This window comes from Vulpes lagopus, chromosome 4, assembly GCF_018345385.1.
Source record: "Vulpes lagopus strain Blue_001 chromosome 4, ASM1834538v1, whole genome shotgun sequence".
In the NCBI taxonomy this organism is placed as follows: Eukaryota; Metazoa; Chordata; class Mammalia; order Carnivora; family Canidae; genus Vulpes; species Vulpes lagopus.
The window spans coordinates 113,061,989-113,081,294 of record NC_054827.1 but is presented as its reverse complement, the minus strand read 5'-3'; the positions used below and the strand labels follow the sequence as shown (position 1 = coordinate 113,081,294).

The window sequence follows — 19,306 nt, the reverse complement described above, 5'->3', positions numbered from 1 at the left end:
AGAGGTTGAGAAACTTGCTCACGCTCACACAGCTGGGATTCAACCTTAATGTGTCCTTGCTCTGACGCCCAAGCCTAGACGCGGATCCCAGGAACCGCTTCCACAGCCGCAGCATAACGGGCGGCTTCAGTGCTGAGCATCCCGCCATCCCAGAGGGCTGTTCCCTTTTCTTCATTCCTGCTCCCTCCAGAGCCGATCCTATTAGGATCTCTCGGCCTCAATTTCCCCTTTATGCGTGTGTTGGGGCGGGGGTCTCCGTCCAGTACCAAGAGAGAGGAGGACGCGGCTCCCCGCACTCCCCAACGCCGAGGCCCCAGCCGCGGGTCTTCCGGGAAGCCCACCTCCCCCGCGCGCGCCGTCCCGCGGCAGGAATGGGGCTCGGCCCCTTTAAATCCCGCCGGGCCCGGCCGGGCCAGGACCGCGCCCTTCCCGGATCCGCCGCTGGGGATCCGGTGCGCCCCTCCCCGCCGCCGTCCCCCGCGCGGCCCCCGCGCCCAGCCCGAGGCCCCGCGCGCAGCCCGGGAGCGCCAGGCCTGCGGGCGCGGCCGCCGTGCGCGTCATGAGCCGCATCTACCACGACAGCGCCCTCCGGAACAAGGCGGTGCGGAGCGCGCGGCTCCCGGGGGCCTGGGACCCCGCCGCCCACCAGGGGTAGGCCCGCCGCCCTCTGCGCCCGCCTCTGCGACCCCGCGGGGCGCGCCGCCGGGCTCCGGGCTCCGGGCTCCGGGCTCCGGGCTCCGGGCGGGAAGGCCGACTGGGCTGGAGCGCCCCCCGCGCTCCTCTCCGCCCCGCGGCTGGAGCCCCCCTCCCCCCCCGCAGACGCACCTCGGCGTGAGACTCCCCCCTGCCCCCGTGCCCTCCCGACGCCTCGGCGGAGCTCAGAGGCACCGGCCTTTGTCAGACCCCCCCGGCCGCGACTCTGAGCTCCGGCCGCTTGCCTCGCCGCCGGGTCCGCAGGCCCTGGCCCAGGCCGCCGCACTTCCCGCCCCGGAAGGGAGGACGCCGTGCGGGAACCGGACGCGGGGGACCAGCGCGGGGCGGCGGCCTGGCGTGGCCGCGGAGGGCTCGGGGCGCGGTGGGGGCGCGGTGGGGGCGCGGTGGGGAGAGCAAATGGGTCGTTCCATTTGCAGGTACAGACACTGAAGTGTTCGGAGGTGAGGCGGTGGGTAGGGCAAGTGAAGTAGGAGTTTCCATTTTGGTCCCCATCCCTTCGAGTCCCCACCCCTCTCCATTTCTGTGGCTCTCTACAAAGGGAAGCCCCAGGTTCTGCTTTTAAAATGAAAACTAGAAGCGGGAAGCGCTGATCTAGTTCCTCTCTGAGAGGGACCCGGCGATCTTGGGCTAGTCCTAAAACTTAAGGGTTTGGGTTTACCCACATCTAAGTGGATATGAATGAGAAGAGGAATAGAAAGTGCTTTTTAACAGGTGAAAAAGGAGGATACTTTATAGCAGCTCAGACCCCTCCCTCAAATTTATTTATTTATTTATTTATTTATTTATTTATTTATTTATTTTTTCCTCCCTCAAATTTAAATACAAAAATAAAATCCTTTATATTGAGTAAGCACTTAATAGTTTACAAGCACCTTCACTTACATGGTCTCATGCTGTCATAATCACAGAAGCAGAATGAAATGGCTGTTACTCTGAGGCTCTACTTACAGTAACCCCTTGCAGGAGGGGCCACAGCTTGGTCTTACAGCCCCAGGGGGAACCCTCTACCCTCTGTGCAGAGCCCCAGCCTTTGGGGCCTTGGGAGGAATGGAGGCCCCCATTCCTTTGTGCTTCCCCTTTTCTTTGTGGGAAGCACAAAGAAAAGCATTGCTCAGTACCACCAGGCCTGCTCAGGGTCCAGGCCAGTAGGAGACACTTCTGTCCTCAGTATAGACTTTGGCTTGGGACATTGAACTTGTAGTTGTAGTTCTTCTCTGAGGTCTGACGGAACCAGTGAATCCCTTCTTTCTCATCCCCAGGGGAGAAGGCGTCCTGCTGGAGGGAGAACTGGTAGATGTGTCTCGGCACAGCATCTTGGATGCCCATGACAAAAAGGTGAGAGGCTTCCTTGGGGACTCCCACAGGGCACAGGCTTCACGGTCCTCACCCACCAAGGCATCTCCCTGTGCGTGGCTCTGCCAGTGCCTAGACTTGGGCAGCTCACTCCTGGAGGGGTTTGTGGACAGGTAGGAGATGGTTTGAGAAACAGCAGGCCAAAGGGGCCCCTGGGTGGAAAGGGGTCAACTGAGATGGTGCTGGGCTGAGAACAGATGGCAAGGCCTGGGATCTTGCTGACAAGACAGACCAGCCCTAACCCCAAAGGGGGGTTTGAGGCCGGGATTGGGAGGGTTGAGAGTAGGAAGGGGTGAGGTGATTGGTTCACTGGCTGAGGTGTTGGGTGCTGCAAGGCTGGAAGGTACTCCAAAGAGGTCCTGTCACTTCTGTTTAGAGTGCTGGGAGCCTTGCTGGGTGGGCAGGATGACTGGCTCTTTATTCTGGGAGGGCTGAGTGAGGGGGCAGATTCCTGGCTTCTGGTCTGGTGGTTCCCACTGCCCTAGGGCCTGATGGATAAGATCAGAGTGGGGTTAGCAGCCTGTGGGGGTGGGGGCAGGGGGAGATCAGCAGTGACCTTCCCCTTTCTGGGTATGCCATCTGTTCCGGGGAGGTTGCATGTCCTTGGAATTCTTTTGGAATTGCATTTTAAATGTTCTGGTGAATTTGAGAAGGAGCCTTGAAGTTCCCCATTTGCAAAGTGGTGAATCTCTTGGCATGGGCTCGATGGTTTTGAACACCACTGTGTGTGGTTGGACACTTTGGAATGTTGGATTTTTATACAGCAGGTCAGTACTGTGGATCTGGAGCTCCTTTTTTTTCTTTTTAAACAGACTTTATTTATTTATTCATGAGAGACGCAGAGACATAGGCAGACGGAGAAGCAGGCTCCCTGCCAGGAGCCCGATGTGGGACTCAATCCCAGGACCCCAGGATCACGGCCTGAGCCAAAGGCAGATACTCAACCACTAAGCCACCCAGGAGCCCCAGACCTGGAGCTCCTTGTGCAGACAGGCAGGGACACTGGGGCAGGATGCAAGTTGCTGTGTGGGGGGCCTTTGTCCAGCCTACTTGGGAAGTCTATCTGGGGGCTTCAGTTCCCACATGGGTGCCTTCTCATGCCCTTGGGGTCATGCCCTCTATCACCATCTTGGGTGTACACAGACACCTGCTGTTCTTGCTGGTGTCGCTCTCCAGAACACTAGTTCTGAATTTCCATCCCCTTTCATATAGCGCCGTCTACTGTGCTGACCACCTTACCTGTAAAGCTGAGCTCACCTCAGTGTCCCGGAGGCAAGCCAGAGGCCTGGTGCTACTCAGAGCCTGTTGCTGTCCTACAGCCCCAGGGAGAGCCTCTGCTCCCTCACCCCTTCCTTAGTATGCAAGTCAGCAGGGTGGACACAGCAATGCCCCCAGCCAGCATGCCCTGCAAAGCCTGCAGTAGTAGCTCCAGCCTAATGTAGAGTAGTTGGCCTGCCTCAGTTGCCCTCAGGGCAGAGCATTCTCTTAGCCCTGCCCAAACTTGCTTTCTCTGAGTTCTCCCTTCCTAATGATGAGGCAGTAGACCTTCCAGCCGGCAGTTGGCCACAGGCCTACAAACTTCCACTGTCTCTTCCTCCCCTCCCCTCTCCCCCAGGCCAGCAATGCCTGGTCATATTGGCCTCCTACCTGGATCATCCCTTTCCCTGTCCTGCCCTTCCTCTTTCCACTGGTCTCAGATAGGCCTCAGGAACTTGGCCTGTCCTCATCACACCTCGCACCTGCCCCTCCTGCTTTCTGGCTGCTCCTAACGCTCATTCTTGCCCTGCTGCCAACTTGTTTCCTGAAAGACATCTCTGAGGATCTCACTGCTGCTCAGAAACCTTTTGAGATTCCTTCTTGTCTACCAGATAAAGTCTAAACTCCAAATACCAACTTAAGGCCCATCTCAAACTGATCCTACTTGCATTGCCAGCCTGGGCACCCATGATGGCTCTGAGCACCCTCCAGGTGTGGCTCAGACACGTACGCAGGACCTTGAATTTATTTCATACCTGTCCCAGGCTTTTAATAGTCTCCCTACACCCTATATCTTGCAGTTGTGGGTTTCTTCACCCTTCAAGACCTTGCCTTTTTATGTTTCTCCTATGAAGTGGATTCCTCTTCTTTAATCTTTGGGAGCATGTCATCCACCTACTTGGATTAGAGTAGCTGGCAAATAGCATTGACAGCACACTCCGTGTTTTACACAGGGCTTGCTCCTCTGTCATCTCATTGGACCTTTACAATATTCCTGAACGTAGGATAATGTGCTACATTATCCCCTTGCCACAGGAGAAACTGAGGCTAGGAAGGATTTTTGTCTCAGGTCCCACCTACGTTGGAAGAGGCACAGTTGCGGCCCTTATGCAGAACTCCCTTACAATGCCCTTTCCAGGACACTTTGGCTTCTTTCACTCCTGTGTCACAGTATTTGGGGTTCTTGGTGCTTGGGTTATGGTTTTCTGTGTCTGGCTGGGTGGAGACTTTGGGGTCAGACCCGGAGTCGGCCATCTCACAGCTGTCTACGTGGTTTATTAGGTGTGGCAGGTGCTGTACTAAGCAAATGATTGGATTAACCCATAAATATTGATTGGAAGGGGGGCATCTGCCCAGTTTGAATATCTTTTGGAGCTGAGGTGGGATTCGGGGAGGAGGGAGAGATTGGAGATGGTTTGCAGTGGAGCCCTATGGGGAGTGCGTGTGTTGGAGGGAACAGGGAGTGAAAAAGCCCCCTCACTCTCTCTCTCTCTCTCTCTCTCTCTCTCTCTCTGGCCCCAGGAGCGCTACTATGTGCTGTACATCAGGCCCAATCGCATCCATCGCCGGAAGTTTGACCCCAAGGGAAATGAAATCGAGCCCAACTTCAGCGCCACCAGGAAGGTGAACACGGGCTTCCTCATGTCATCCTACAGTAGGTATCTTCCATCCTTCCTCCCTTAGGGCCCCCCGAAGCCCTGTGGCCTTTCTGTGTTTTTGGGTTCTCTGGGCCCCTTGGAGTGTCTTCTCAGTGTGGGTGGCCTTGAAGTGTGTGTCTGGCCTGAGGGCCCCTGGCTGGACTCTTTCCTGCCCACCATTCACTCAGAGGATCCCCAGTGCCCCACCTCAATACCAAGGGCCTAACTGGCCTTCCAACTCCTGCCGATTCCCTCAGTCTGGCAGAGTCATCCAAGTACCTGGCTCTGGGGACTCACCACCTTTGTGCAGAGCCCAGGCCAGGCCCCTGGCGGCCTCCATTCTCTGGCCCAAATTCCCTTGAGATTCTGAGGCCCTTTGTGACCTCATACATCTTTCCAATTGTGGCTCTACAAGGACCTGTTTGATGTCTGCCCCGTGGAAGGAGGTTTCGAGGTTGAAGGAGAATCCATCCATCGTCCTGTCCATATTTCAGTTGTCTGTTCGTTCTCTGAATATTTAGATTTTTTTTCATGAGAGACACAGATAGAGAGGCAGAGACATAAGCAGAGGGAGAAGCAGACTTCCTGCAGGGAGCCCAATGTGGAACTTGATCCCAGGACCCCAGGATCCTGACCTGAGCCAAAGGCAGACGTTCAACCACTGAGCCACCCAGGTGCCCCCATTCTCTGAATATTTAATGAGCATATGCCCTGTGCCAGGTCCTGAACCACATGCCAAGGGTCCAGGGATGAACAACACATAGACCTGCACTCGAGATGTCCTCAGTCTGGTAGAGGAGATGGACAGGCCGAGGACTGGAGCCTGACTGAGAAGGGGCTCTGGGCCCAGGCAGGATGGTCAAGGGCTGCCCTGGAGAAGGGAACACTGGTATAGGATGCTGAAAGGAAAGTAGGAATCAGCAGGGTACTGGAGCTTGGAAGGGTGTTTCAGGAGGGGGTTGTGTGCCAAGGCATGCTGGGTGCTGGGGGCTCATGATGCAGGTGAGGAGAAGCCCCTAGGGAGGCAGGGCCCAGGTGGAGAAGGGCTCCAGAGTCGTGAGTAGTTCTAAGTAGGCAAGTAACATGAATAGAATAGTTTTTAAAAACAAGGGAGACCAGCAGACCTGTTGGGAGCTGTGATGGCCAGAATAAGGGCCTGTCAGTGAGGATGGAGAGACTGGACAGACTCAAGACAGAGGAGGGACAGTGGCCTCGGAGTTTGGCGATGGGGAGAATGAGGAGGAATCAGGGATGACCCTGGGGTTTGGGCTTGGGTACAGGTGTTGGGGGAAGAGTTCTGCGTGGGACATGTGGTCACACTTCTAGGCAAAGGTCGATGTCCCCTGAGGTCTTGGAAATACAGTTCTAGAACCCAGGAAGTAGGCTGGGCTGGCAGCACATGTTAAGGAGTCATGACACATTGCTAGTACTAAAACTGTAAAAATGGATGGAGTAGCCCAGGTCAGGTCTTCGGGAAGACCAATGATGGGAGAATAGGGAAGAAGCCCAGAAGGAGCAGAAGGGACCCCTGCAGGGGGCTGAGGGAGATGGGGAGCCTGTGTGTCTCTGAGGCCCAGTGAAGGTGGCACGGGGAGATATGTAGGAGGAGGTAGCAAAGGGATCAGGTGCTGCCCGAGGCCCAGTAAAGTGAAGACTGCAGAGGATCCAGCAGCCTCCCAGTGAAGGGCTCCCAGTGACTCTGATTGGGGGTGATGGGCGTCTGCAGTACTCGGTATCAGAGCCAGGATTCAGGAGGGCGTGAAGGAAAGATCCAGTGTAGAGAAGAAGAGCCAGGTCCCTGAGGAGGGGGAGGGTGTTAGATCAGGAGCCCAGATGGAGGAGCTGGCTCTAGGCAGGAAGGGGACATGTGGTCCTTTGAGACAAACAGAAGGGAAGGAGAGGAGGTTTCATATGCCTATGGGTAAATTGACAGGTAGATGCTGGCCGGGGACTAGTAACCCCACCTCTGGCTTCTGTTATCTTGGGAAGTGGCGGTGAGGTGGTTCATCCGAGGGACGTTGAGCAGGGTGGGGAATGAGGAGTAGGGAGCAATTTGAAAGCCCTTGGTGGGAGTGAGGTATCTTGGGAACCCCAGAAGCATCCCTGAAAGAGCTTGGGAGTTTTGAATGGAACCCTGATTGGAACAGGGTGTGAGCTCCATGGGTTTGATGTCTCCAGCAGAGCCCTGCCCCAGTCTCTTGGCATGGAGAGGGCACCTGCAGGACAGCCTCGGGTTGCTGAGCTGGGCTGGCTGTGCACACCTTTGGGAGATCTCAGGGCCTTGTGAGTCCTCCTGGCCCTGTGAAGCCTCACTTCTCAGTCTAGGACACTGGTCTCCCCCTCCCCAAGTCTCCAACCTGGGATCTGCAGATTTGGGACATTTTGGGGCAGGCAGATGAGGCTCTTGGAATCCTCCCTGAGCCTTGAGCTTTCCCAGGGCTGGGATGAGCAGTCCAATGGAGGGTATGGGGAGCGCCACATTTTGCTGCTCATTCCAGCAGACCCTAGCCCAGCAAGGAGACCCTAGAGCCTGGAGAGAACCCTGTCTAGTCACTGGAGACTCAACAGGGTGGCAGAAATTTATGGAGGGTTTGAATCCTGCCTCTTCCACTGATTAGCTGTATGACCTGGGGCGACTCACTTCAGCTCTCTAAGCCTTTGTTTTCTCTTGTGTAAAAAAAGGAGTAATTACAACATTTATACTCGTTGAGGGTTTACCAGGTGCCAGACACTTTGCTAAGTGCTTTATGTGTGTCATTTCATTGACACCTCACGTCAGCCCTATCAGGTAGGTACCATTTTCACTTCTACTTGTCAGGCACAGAGAGAGGTTAAGTCACTTGCCCAAGCTCACGTGGCTCGCATGCAGATTTGCACCAGGCAGCCTGGTTCCAGAGCACATGCCCATTACTCCTCTGCCCGGAGTTCCTTGGTGAGTACTGGCACCATGGGGATGCAGAGCCCTACCTTCAGGTGGTTATGACTGTGTAAAACACTCAGGACTCACCTGGTCTCCTAAAAGACCCTCTCTACGTGCTTGCTATTACAGCAGTAATGACCTCCTTTTTTCTTGTCTTTTTTTTTTTTTTTTAAGATTTTTATTTATTCATGAGAAACAGAGAGAGAGAGGCAGAGACATAGGCAGAGAGAGAAGTAGGCACCCCTCAGGAAGCCTGATGTGAGACTTGGTTCCAGGACCTGGGATCACCACCTAAGCCAAAGCAGATGCTCAACTACTGAACCACCCAGGTACCCCAGCAGTAATGACCTTGTGCTGTGTGCCTGCAGAGGTGGAAGCCATGGGAGACACCGACAGACTCACGCCTGACATGCTGAAGGCACTGGTACAAAAGCCAGAGCTGCTTGCACTGACAGAGAGCCTTACCCCCGACCAGACAGTGGCGTTCTGGATACCTGAGTCAGAGATGGAGGCGATGGAGCTTGAACTGGGGACTGGAGTACGGCTGAAAACTCGAGGCGATGGCCCCTTCTTGGGTGAGCAGTACTGGCCTCACATGGCCTCATGTCCCCATGGCCTGTAGAGGCTCCTCTGCCTCTCCTGCTTAGAACTCAGGTGAGCACACCAATAAATCTCATTCCTGAGATTTATTCCTAAGTCTCTGGACAAGTGCCCTGGAGCCAACAGCCTAGACACTCTGGATCCTGGGGTGCCGCCCAATCCCGTGGGTTCTGTGGGTGAAGTCTCCAATCTAGGGCCTTGGGGGTTACACTCAGGGCCTCCTTGAGGGCACCCAGGCCTGAGAGAATAGTGGTATAACCCAGGCCTTGGGGACCCCAGCAGAGCAGGCCAGCCCCCACTACGTTTCCAAAATAGGGAGATGGGCCATTCAACTTCTTTCTTTCTTTCAGAGTCATTAGCCAAACTTGATGCTGGAACAGTGACCAAATGTAATTTTGCTGGTGATGGAAAGACAGGGGCATCCTGGACAGACAGCATCATGGCCCAGAAGTCTTCGGAGGGAGCCATGGCAGAGACCCGAGAGCAGGGGGACGGGGCAGAGGATGAGGAGTGGGTAGGTCAGGGGAGATGACTATGGAACTGGCGTCAGTATAGCTTATCTCTTGACAGGAGTTCTGGATGTATGGCCTGAGATTGGGTGTAGGACAGGGAGACAGCACCATAAATTTTATGCTCCCAGCTTTAGTGGAATTCCATGGAATTCCCGAGGGTGTGTTAGCTTCAGGAAAATTCTTTTCAGGGAATGAAGGGTGGCAACCTGAGACCTTTCTTTTTAGTGCGTCAGAACTGTGCCAATCTTCAAGAAAGTCCCAAGGTTGATAAAAGCAAGATATGGAAAGAATGGACTATAGAGGGGAAACCAATGAAACCTGATGCCATGAAATCTCTAAACATTTTCACTTCAAGTGAATACATTAGACATGTTGTGGCAGCTGAGCTGAATGAGCATTTTTTTCCTCCTTCATTCTGGGCTTCCTGCCCAAAGTGGCTGGAAAAATGGCTGGCTTGGTCCTTACTAGGGTTTTTTTGGTTGTTTTGTTTTGTTTTTTGCCAAAGATTGGGCCCCTACTTGATCTCCAGTCTATCCACAGTTGATATGTTTTTCTGAAGTGTATTTCACCTGAAGATTTGAGTTGATGTCAAAAGGCCCCTAATTGAACATTTAAAACAAAGTCACAGAAAAATGGGCTATTTATCTAGGTGATGCAGATGATGACATTCACCAGAGAAGTCAGGGCAGGAAGTGTCTAGATTCCCATTTGTTTTAATAAAGTGAGTCTCAGAATGAAAAATAATTGGAGCTGCCAGGCCAGCTCCCTGAGCCAGCTCTAACGAGGGGAAGCCAAGGAAGGTGGCTGAGGGTGCCACTGGTACCACTCAATTGAACCCTTGTTTATCTGATGATTTATAGGAGACTTCTATGAAATGTACTCTGTTAATGCCTCTTTACTTAACCCCTAGGACGACTGAAGTGAGTGGGAGTGAAGTGCCTCTGGGCCCACCAGCACTGCTGAGAGTCTCTTCCATCCACATCTACTCTGGAGCTCAAGGGAGCAGTCTGCCAAACCTTACCTGGTTCTTCCTACAGCTGCAATGGAATAACCTTTGAATAAGTGCTGCTAAAATCAAATCTAAGACCATGACATGAGCAGTGGTGCCGTGCTTTGGCTCATAGAGGGGCCCTCCCTTGGTGTGAGTCTAGATCTAGACATTTCCATGGTGCCCTTGCCCTGAATAGCAGCCTTATTTCTAGAGGTAGGAAGTGGATGAGTCCTCCAGGTCCCCACCTCTCAGACTCACTCTACAAGGCCACATTTTGATAACAGCTTTGTTGTTATTCTTTTGTACTTTGAGAATTTTTTATGAGCGAGTAAATCTCCAGAAAAGGATTCTCTGCATTGACTGGGTTCTGTTAGGTGCAAACAGTCTTCGAGCCAAGCAGTGATCCTATGAGAAGGAAGCCATGACTTTTTGATCACGAACACTGCCTTGGTAGCTAGTGTGCCCACACAGATCTGTGACCAGATGTGGAGTTGAAATCCACATGTCCTAAGAATGGGCAGAGACTTGGTGGCATGGATCCTGCTGGCCTCAGGGACAAGAGAAGAAGGTGGTAAATGAAAAAGTATTGAGTCCCCCAGTGTATCAAACACAGCACTAGGTGCTTTCCATAATAATAATTCTAGCCACTGACTGTTGAGTAATTCCTGGTGCTAGCGCACGTATCTCCCACTTTTCAAAAGTTTACATTATGACACTTGGCTTTTAGGAAAGAACTACCTTAGTACTTGTTTTTTCTAACCAAAAGAAATCTGCAGAGGGTTTTCATTTTTATGAAAGAAGGGAAAAAATGAAAATAGCATTCAGCATTTGTTTTGCAGGGAGCCGTTATAGAGGCTGTGTGCACTCCAAGTAGTGAGAATGTCCCCACCAGTCACCGTCCTAGGGAACTACACTCAAGCATCAAGCCTCCATAGCTTTGAACTGTGTCTGAGAATCTGTGCTTTATCTCAGTTGGTTTTGTGCATGCGTTAGCAAGAGCTGCCCTAAGGTTTCAGAAAAGCCTAAGAATGCTCAAAAAATTTTCCCTGTAAGTTAATGGTGATTGCTTCTCCACTGTCTCTCATTTCAGTTTACAAAAAGTTTCATAGGAATGCTGTACTTTTTTGGATAGTGGGGGGAAACCCATATTTGCCAAGTGCTTGCAATATCCTACTTTAACTGGCACTTTTAACCCATGAGGTACATGTGATTCTTTTTCTTTTTCTTTTCTTTTTTTTTTTTTTTTTTCATATGATTCTGAAGCTTAGAGGCTCTATCCATAGTATATGGAGGTGAGGAATTTAAACCCAGGCAGTCATATTTCAAGCTATATTCTTCACTGGGTTATTCTGCTTCCACATGTAGACTACAGGAGAGAAAAGAGGCTTCAGAGAATTAAAGCAACTTGCTCAGAGTCACAGCTAATAAGTGGCACAGCCAGGATTCATATCCAGAGCTGTCAAAAACAAAGTTTATGTTCTTCCCATCCCCACCCCCACCCCCACTGTCCTTTGCTTCCTTGGCCTACAGAAGGACATTGGACACAGGGGCCAGAGGAGTCCTGGCCCTGTGAAGTGGGGTTATATTCCTAGACTTTAGGAAACTTGCCTAAACCCTTAACTGCTGATCTGCCTAGGATGAAATTGGTCCTATTGCTGTTGGCAGTTGAGCAGGTCCTATTATGCTTCCAGAATTTATTATCATGGTTCCAATTTTCATTTACAGTCTTGCATATTGGAGGCTGGGCTTGACAATATGGTTGTGAGGGTTGGGATTCACACTTCATTGAGGCCACCTGAACTCACCAGTCATTGGACTGCACTGTTCTTGCTCTTTGTTCAGATCCCTGTAACCTCTCACCTCGACTATTACAGAAGCTGCGCCCCTGGTGTCCTGTGTCTGAATGGGGCCAGTTAGCTGTTGAGCATGCTGGGGCCTCAACCATGGGTGTGGCCAGGGAAGTGGTTAAACAGCAGGAAGACTGGAGATATTGATCTGGCGTGGAGATACCTAGTGAAGGCATCCTGCTGTCCAAAGCACTGTGGCCAAAGGGTGTGACAAGGTTAGGTAGGTAGGCCACCATCCCAAAGCAGGAGGCCCAGTGTGTCAGTGGGGGAAGCCCCAGGGAACAAATGGGCTTGGTGTCCTGGGAGGACTGGGAAGAGATGAAAGGAGGGAGGGAGGGAGGAAGAAAAGAAGGAAGGAAAAAGCCTTTGTGGCTGGAGCTCAGAGAATGGGTGGAGTTAGAGGTTGTTGAGATGAGGCAGGAGATCGGGCATGGCATTTTTAGCATGTTAAGTATTTTAGGACTTTATCCTCAACTTCCTAGAAGCCAGTGATTCTGGGGAGAGTGATAAGATTTGATTTGTTTATACCAAAGATCACTTGACTGCAGAGAAACTGAAGGCAATGAGCCCCACTGGTAGACTGCTTTAATTGTCATAGTGAGAGGCTGGAGTGGTTTGGTGTATAGTGGCGGGAGTGGAGACAGAAAGAAATCCAGGTAGACAGAGGAGGAAAGGGACTTCCCAGCAAGACAAAAGTATCTGCCAAGCCATGGAGGTGGGGGAGTGGCTCATTCCTTGAATATGCAAGTTCTGTACATGGTGGTTATACCACACCTACACATAAAATTTGATAATCCTTTTTCAATTAATGTTACCTAATCTCTTTCCATATTGCCACACAGATTTCATAGCCATTGTTTTTTAAGATTGACTATCATTTAATAGCTCTAACATGGTCCAATTTGGGGGTAATTAATTGATTCCTCCTTAGAGCTAATATAATTAATGTGTTAGTAACTGTTTTAGATTATAAAGTTCCCTCAATCTCACCCATAGAACCTCCCTGTACCCCCAAATCCCCCACCACCATATTTTTGTATTTTGTGGTCATTTCTTTAGGGACAGATTTGCAGGAGTCACATTACGGGGAGTCTAGGAGTTTTTTTGTAAAACTCTTTTTAGGTTGTCAAATTGCTTTCCAAAAGGGTTATTCTAAATTATAATTTCACCAGCACTGTAGGAGAGGACCACTTTCATGTTCCCCTTACCAGAATTGGGTGTAATAACATTTAAAGAATGATATTTGATAAGGTAAAAACAGTACTTTAAAGTTAATACTTTGTGATTAGCCTTTCCCCCCAATTAATAGTGAGCTTAAACATTTTTTTCATGTTCATTACCTAAGTATGTTTCCTCTTCGCTTACTCAGTTTCATTGCCTGTTTATATACTGGGGGAGAAAGTCTTTCAGTTATTTATATTTTAAATATAACCACTGACCATTTTAACAAGTTCTTTTCCACTTTTAAAAAGTTCATCTTTTTACAAACAACTCTTTATATAGATATATCTATTGACTCTTTGTGATTTTTATTGCACCTAAGCTTATATTCTCCTTTCAAATGTTACTCAGTTTCAATTTCTTCCATTATCACCTGATTTTACATTTAAGTCCTTAATATAAGTGAGACAACTAAATAGCTTATTTTCAAATTGGTAAGCAGTTATTCCAGCATATTTGTTGGATTCCTTCCCACAAGTTATGATGTGTCCTATATCACATATTAAAGTTAATTTGTACTTAAATTATTATTCTATTTTAATTAGTCTCCCTATATATAGTGACAATTTGAACCATTATAATAGGTTTTAATAGTTGGTAGAGCTAGGTCCCCTTCATTATTCTTGTTTTAGAATTTTCTTTAATATTTCTCCTCAACATTTGAAACATTTTGTCAAGTTCCAATGCATATTTATTGACTTGGGATTTTTTTTAAAAATATGCTTCATGGGATCCCTGGGTGGCGCAGCGGTTTGGCGCCTGCCTTTGGCCCAGGGCGCGATCCTGGAGACCCGGGATCGAATCCCACGTCAGGCTCCCAGTGCATGGAGCCTTCTTCTCTCCCTCTGCCTATGTCTCTGCCTCTCTCTCTCTCTCTGTGACTGTAATAAAATAAATAAAAATTTAAAAAAAAAATATGCTTCATGCCCAGGGTGGAGCCCAATGCAGGGCTTGAACTCACCACTCTGAGATCAAGCCCTGAGCCGAGATCAAGAGTTGGAGGCTTAACCAACTGAGCCACCCAGGTGCCCTTGGACTATTTTCTTTCTTTCTTTCTTTTTTTTGAGTTAAAAAATCTGGCTACAAGAGTAATACATATTAGTTTAGAAAATTCAAAAAGTGAAAACCAGAATTTCACAGTTTATTAAATTATGTACTACTCAATCATATGCCATGCATTGTTGCAAGTGCTTACAAACAGTAACTAATTTTGTGTATACAACCATCTAAGTAGAATAATTTTTTTCAAGTGGAAAAGTTTTATAGTAAAGAATAGTAGTTTTGCAGTAAAGGAAATGGATACTATGCCAGTTTTACAGATGAAGGCACTTGACCAAAGTAGACAGTGTTGTTACAGTGATCTACGCTCAACACTTTGCGCTGCCGCCATTCCATCAGACACGATAATTATTATTAATATTTTGATAATTATTCACATTCATTCTTGCTGTCAGACTACTTTAAGTCTTTTATACAGTGGGATATCCATTTGCATACCTTGTGTGATCTTTTCACTTACAGATACGCCACGAACACTTATCTATACCCTAAACTTTTCACAATATTATTTTTAATGACCGTTTAATACTTCTCATGTGCATGTGGAACAAGGCATTCAATAAATAACTTGATTTGGAATAGTTTGTTTCCCATTTTTCCCTGCAGCTAACACCGCTGAGATGTAAATTCTTGAGGCTTTTCCCATGTCCACGATCTTTTTTTTTTTTTTTTTTTTAAGATTTTATTTATGAGAGGAGAGAGAGCAGGTGCACACAAGCTCAGAGGGAGAAGGAGCAGCAGACTCCCTGCTGAGCAAGTAGCGGGACTCGGGTCTGGATCCCAGGACCTGAGCAGAGGGTAGACGCTTAACCAACTGAGCCACCCAGGTGCCCCACGTCCACAATCTTTTTATTAGAAATTCTAAAACTGGAAATCGCTGGGCCTAATGTTCTATACATTTTAAAGGCTTTGGATGCCCACTGCCTGTCCTCTGGACGGGGTGATGCTAATTTGTCGCTCTAAGTGCGATAGGGACCTGCTCCCCGTCTCCCCCACTGAGTCACTCAAAGGCGAAGCAAAATCTACCAATTTGGGGTCGCCGCACGGATTTACTGAAGATCCCTGAATTCGCCCATTCACTGCCGACCTCGGAGAAGCGGCCCTTTGCACGAGCAGGCACCTGTCCGATGCACCGCAGCCCTGCGTGCAACACGGAAGAACGGCAAAGAAGCAAACGTCCCCCAGGCGGGCAGTGGCGCGGCCAGCCGCCCCGCGGGTGTCGCGGGTGTCACGGTGAAGGCAGGACCGTAGGTTTTCGCGGGGACCGGGAGCGCGGCTGTTCTCGGAGCCTCGGCTCCGGCATCCGCTCTTCCGACGTGCTCCGCCCGGGGCTCTGTGGCCGGCGGCCCATCCGGGCGCGCGCCCCGGCCAGACCTTGACGGGCGAGCCGCTGCTAGCCGAGGGGACGACGCGGCCCAGCCCCGCGGTCCGCACCCGCCCGGCCCTCGCCGAGCCCCTCGCCGAGCCCCTCGCCGAGCCCCTCGCCGAGCCCCTCGCCGCCCCATCTGGAGCTTCCTCCTGGGGGCGCAGGGAAGCCGGACCCTTGGGCGCGGGCGCACGTTTCCGCGGGCCCCGCGCCGCCGCGCACCAAGCGGAAGTGGCCGTGTTGTGACGGAAGGAGATGCTTTGCGGGAGCCGCCGGCGCTTGAAGAAACGTGGCCCGCAAAGATGATTCAAGCGATTCTGGTGTTCAACAACCACGGGAAGCCGCGGCTGGTCCGCTTCTACCAGCGTTTCGTGAGTGCGGCCTAGCTTCCTCCCGTCCCTTCGGCGCGCCCGTGTAGTCCCCACCCCTCGCTCCCCTGCCGGCGCCGGCCCCGGGCGTGACGCTCCCTCTCCGCGCTCCTGGAGGGACCCGGGCGGCTGTCTGGCCGTCTGTCCACCCTCGCGGTCCCTCGAGGGTCCCTGGACCCTCGCATCTCTCGGCTACGTGTGACACTTCCCCTGAGGTCTCAGGGCGCGCTGAACGACGGCGGGGGTGTGCCCCACCGAGCTCTCGCCTGGTGGAAGTCCCTTTAATCTCCTTGGTCCCCAAGCGCGGTTGTAGGGGCAGGAAGAAATACACCAGCTTAAGAGTTTCTGCTTGAGCCAAAAGGTCTGCGCTTATTTTGCTTCAGTGCTGGCTAGGACCGCCCAGGGACTGGCTGCCCCCTTCCTCCTGTAGAGTTGAAGAAAGTCTGCTTAAAAGTGGGAAGTGATGAGAAATTATAAATGCTGCCGCGTGAGGGCTCAATAGTTGATAAATGGAAACTTGAGTTTTCCTTAAAAACAAACAAACAAACAAACAAACAAACTTCTGGGAAAACACAAATGTCATTATTTGCCTCCCGCCCTTTGGTGCTGTATTTCTTCGTGGCAAGGTTGCACAGTGTTACAGACGTAATTGGTGAAAGGAAGAGGGTAGAGTCCGAAAACTGTTCAGGCATCAGCTCATCTTTTTTTTTTTTGTCTGTGTTGATTCTGTGTCCCCCCCCCCTTTTTTTTGTCAAATAGAAATGAACAAAATAATTTTAATCTTTTTCATAGAATTTTTATTTTTTTAACTTTTAAAAAAGATTTTATTTATTCACGAGAGACACAGGCAGAGACACAGGCAGAGGGAGAAGCAGGCTCCCTGTGAAGAGCCTGATTCCAGACTGGATCCCAGGATCCTGGTGAGCCTGCCCTGAGCCAAAGGCAGAGGCTCAACCACTGAGCCACCCAGGTGCCCCTTCATAGAATTTTTTTTTTAATTTTTATTGATTTATGTATTATAGTCACAGAGAGAGAGAGAGGCAGAGACATAGGCAGAGGGAGAAGCAGGCTCCATGCACCGGGAGCCCGATGTGGGATTTGATCCAGGGTCTTCAGGATCGTGCCCTGGGCCAGAGGCAGGCGCTAAACCGCTGCGCCACCCAGGGATCCCCCTTCATAGAATTTTTAAAGCTAGATGACATTGTATTAAATGCTTTTGAGATAAAACTATGGACATTCAATACAACCATTCAATTTGTCTTTGCATTTTTGTGCGTGAGTGTTTCTTTTTCCACCTTTGGGCATTACTGAGAAATAAATCACATACGTATAGCTCACTTACTTTTTAAAATTCACTTTTCAGTCTTATTACTTTATTAAGATTTTATTTACTTAGAGCAATCGAAGGGGGAGGAACAGAGGGAGAGGCAGGCTCCAGGCTGAGCACAGAGCCCCACATGCGGCTGGATCCCAGGACCCAGAAGTCATGACCTGACTGAGCCACTCAGGCATCCCTATAGTTCAACCATTTAAAATATACAGTTCAGGGGTGCCTGCATGGCTCACTGGGTGAAGTATCTGCTTTCAGCACAGGTCACAATCCCAGGGTCCTAGGATCGAGTCTCACATCCAGCTCCCTGCTCAGCAGGGCATCTGCTTCTTTCTCTTACTCTCCCACTATTCTCTCCCTTTCTCTCTTAAATAAATAAAATCTTTTAAAAAAATGGATTTTAGTACATTCACAAAGTTGTAGAACCATCACCACAGTCCATTTTAGGACATTTCCAATTCCCCAAAAAGAAGCCCATACCCATTAGGAATCATTCCCTATTTCCTCTTAACTCCCTCAGTTCTAGACAACCACTAGTCTGCCTCCTAATTTCTGTATCTAAATTTGCCTGTTCTGGACATTTCATATAAATGGTATTCAATATGTGGTCTTTTATGATTGGCTTCTTTTGCTCAGTATGTTTTTAAGGTTAATCCGGCTTGTAGCGTGTATTAGTTCTTCATTCCTCTTTATTGCCAAATTATATTCTGTTGTATGGATATACCACATTTTGATTGTCCATCAGTTGATGTTTCTACCTATGGCTCTTGTGAATGATGCTGCTGTGAACATTCATGTACAAGTTTTTATGTGCATGTGATTGTCCATCAGTTGATGTTTCTACCTATGGCTCTTGTGAATGATGGTGCTGTGAACATTCATGTACAAGTTTTTATGTGCACATATGTTTTCATTTTTCTTTTTTTTTAAGATTTTATTTATTTATTCATGAGAGAGAGAGAGAGGGAGAGAGAGAGAGAGAGAATGAGAGGGAGAAGCAGGCTCCATGCAGGGAGCCTGATGTGGGACTTGATCCCTGGTCTCCAGGATCACACCCTGGGCCAAAGTCAAGCACTAAATCACTGAGCCACCCAGAGATCCCCTGTTTTCATTTTTCTACGTTATAAACCTAGCACTAAAATTGCTGGGTTATATACTAACTCTATGGTGAACATTTTGAGAAATTGTCCAACTGTTTTTCCAAAGTGGCTATACTGATTTATGTACCCTTCAGCAATGTATAGGAGTTCCAATTTCTCCACTTCCCTTATCAACATTTGTTACTATCTTTCTGATAAGAAACACTTTAATGGGTATAAAGTGGATTCTCATTATGGTTTTAATTTGTTTCCCTAATGACTAATGATGTTGAGCAACACTGCATGTCCTTATTGGCCATTGGTAAACTTTCTTTGGAGGACATAGGATTTTTATAAGAACCACATTAGCTTGTAAGTGAAAGTTACCTTGAAAATTGCAGAGAACTAAGAGATATAAGGGGTTGTTAAAAGTCTTTGAGATATCTAAGCAAGTGTTCACCTTTCTGTTGAAATTAGAAATTAGTTAGCGTCTACGGCCATACCACCCTGAACGCGCCCGATCTCGTCTGATCTCGAAGCTAAGCAGGGTCGGGCCTGGTTAGTACTTGGATGGGAGAAATTAGTTAGCTTCACCATTTCATAGCACTTCTCTGCTGCCACCTCCTCCTAGGGTCAGATAAATGGCTTTAGTTTGAAAGATGTTTTTGTCAGGTTAAAAAAGTGCTGATATTTAGCATGTTTTGTACTTCCAAGTACACAGAGTTAATCCTTTACAGTATCCTGGCGTCAGTGAGCTTTGTGACTTTAAATGGAAACAAGGAAAACAGTGACTGATTGACTCAAACTTAAAGCGAATAGTGATTAGCAGGTTTTCATTCATTCAGTAAATACTGAGCCATTGTTTATCCATGTTAAGTCAAAATTATGAAATGTAATTTCTCCACAATGACATTTTCCCTGTTTTTTTTTTTTTTTTTTCCCAGTCTATTAAATAACCTTTCAAACTTAAATTCCCTAACCCTAACCCATACCCTGCTTTAGAAAGAAGGGATTAACATTACTTGAGTCTGTTTTCTGACTCTTAGGGCAAG

The 19,306-nt window shown here is 49.4% G+C and overlaps 2 protein-coding genes across 4 annotated transcripts in view; both read left to right on the top strand.

Annotated features, from left to right (window-relative positions):
* Positions 1 to 437: 437 nt before the first annotated feature.
* ARPIN (actin related protein 2/3 complex inhibitor) lies at positions 438 to 10,331 on the top strand. 2 transcript variants are annotated; one of them, XM_041751969.1, is made up of 6 exons: positions 438 to 651; positions 1,974 to 2,049; positions 4,846 to 4,978; positions 8,250 to 8,456; positions 8,832 to 8,995; positions 9,904 to 10,331. In XM_041751969.1, the coding sequence occupies exons 1-6, from the start codon at positions 560 to 562 to the stop codon at positions 9,910 to 9,912; spliced, it is 681 nt and encodes a 226-aa protein (XP_041607903.1). In that variant the 5' UTR covers positions 438 to 559; the 3' UTR covers positions 9,913 to 10,331. The 2 variants fall into 2 exon arrangements, with proteins under 2 accessions (XP_041607903.1, XP_041607904.1); XM_041751970.1 differs by lacking the exon at positions 438 to 651 and adding an exon at positions 1,136 to 1,154.
* Positions 10,332 to 15,691: 5,360 nt separating this feature from the next.
* LOC121489225 (AP-3 complex subunit sigma-2) overlaps positions 15,692 to 19,306 on the top strand; it is a 58,191-nt gene continuing 54,576 nt past the window's right edge. Inside the window, exon 1 of one of the 2 annotated variants that reach the window (XM_041751971.1) lies at positions 15,692 to 15,848. In XM_041751971.1, the coding sequence (XP_041607905.1) occupies positions 15,780 to 15,848 (69 nt within the window). In that variant the 5' untranslated portion in view covers positions 15,692 to 15,779. The remainder of the gene's footprint in view (positions 15,849 to 19,306) is intronic. The other variant, XM_041751972.1, reaches the window with a different exon arrangement.

Excerpts from the sequence above, each read along its gene's own strand:
- ARPIN (XM_041751969.1), top strand. The coding sequence starts at position 560 with ATGAGCCGCATCTACCACGACAGCGCCCTCCGGAACAAGGCGGTGCGG. Across the intron at positions 2,050-4,845 it reads TGGATGCCCATGACAAAAAG|GAGCGCTACTATGTGCTGTA; the intron begins GTGAGAGGCTTC and ends CTCTGGCCCCAG. Across the intron at positions 8,457-8,831 it reads AGGCGATGGCCCCTTCTTGG|AGTCATTAGCCAAACTTGAT; the intron begins GTGAGCAGTACT and ends TCTTTCTTTCAG.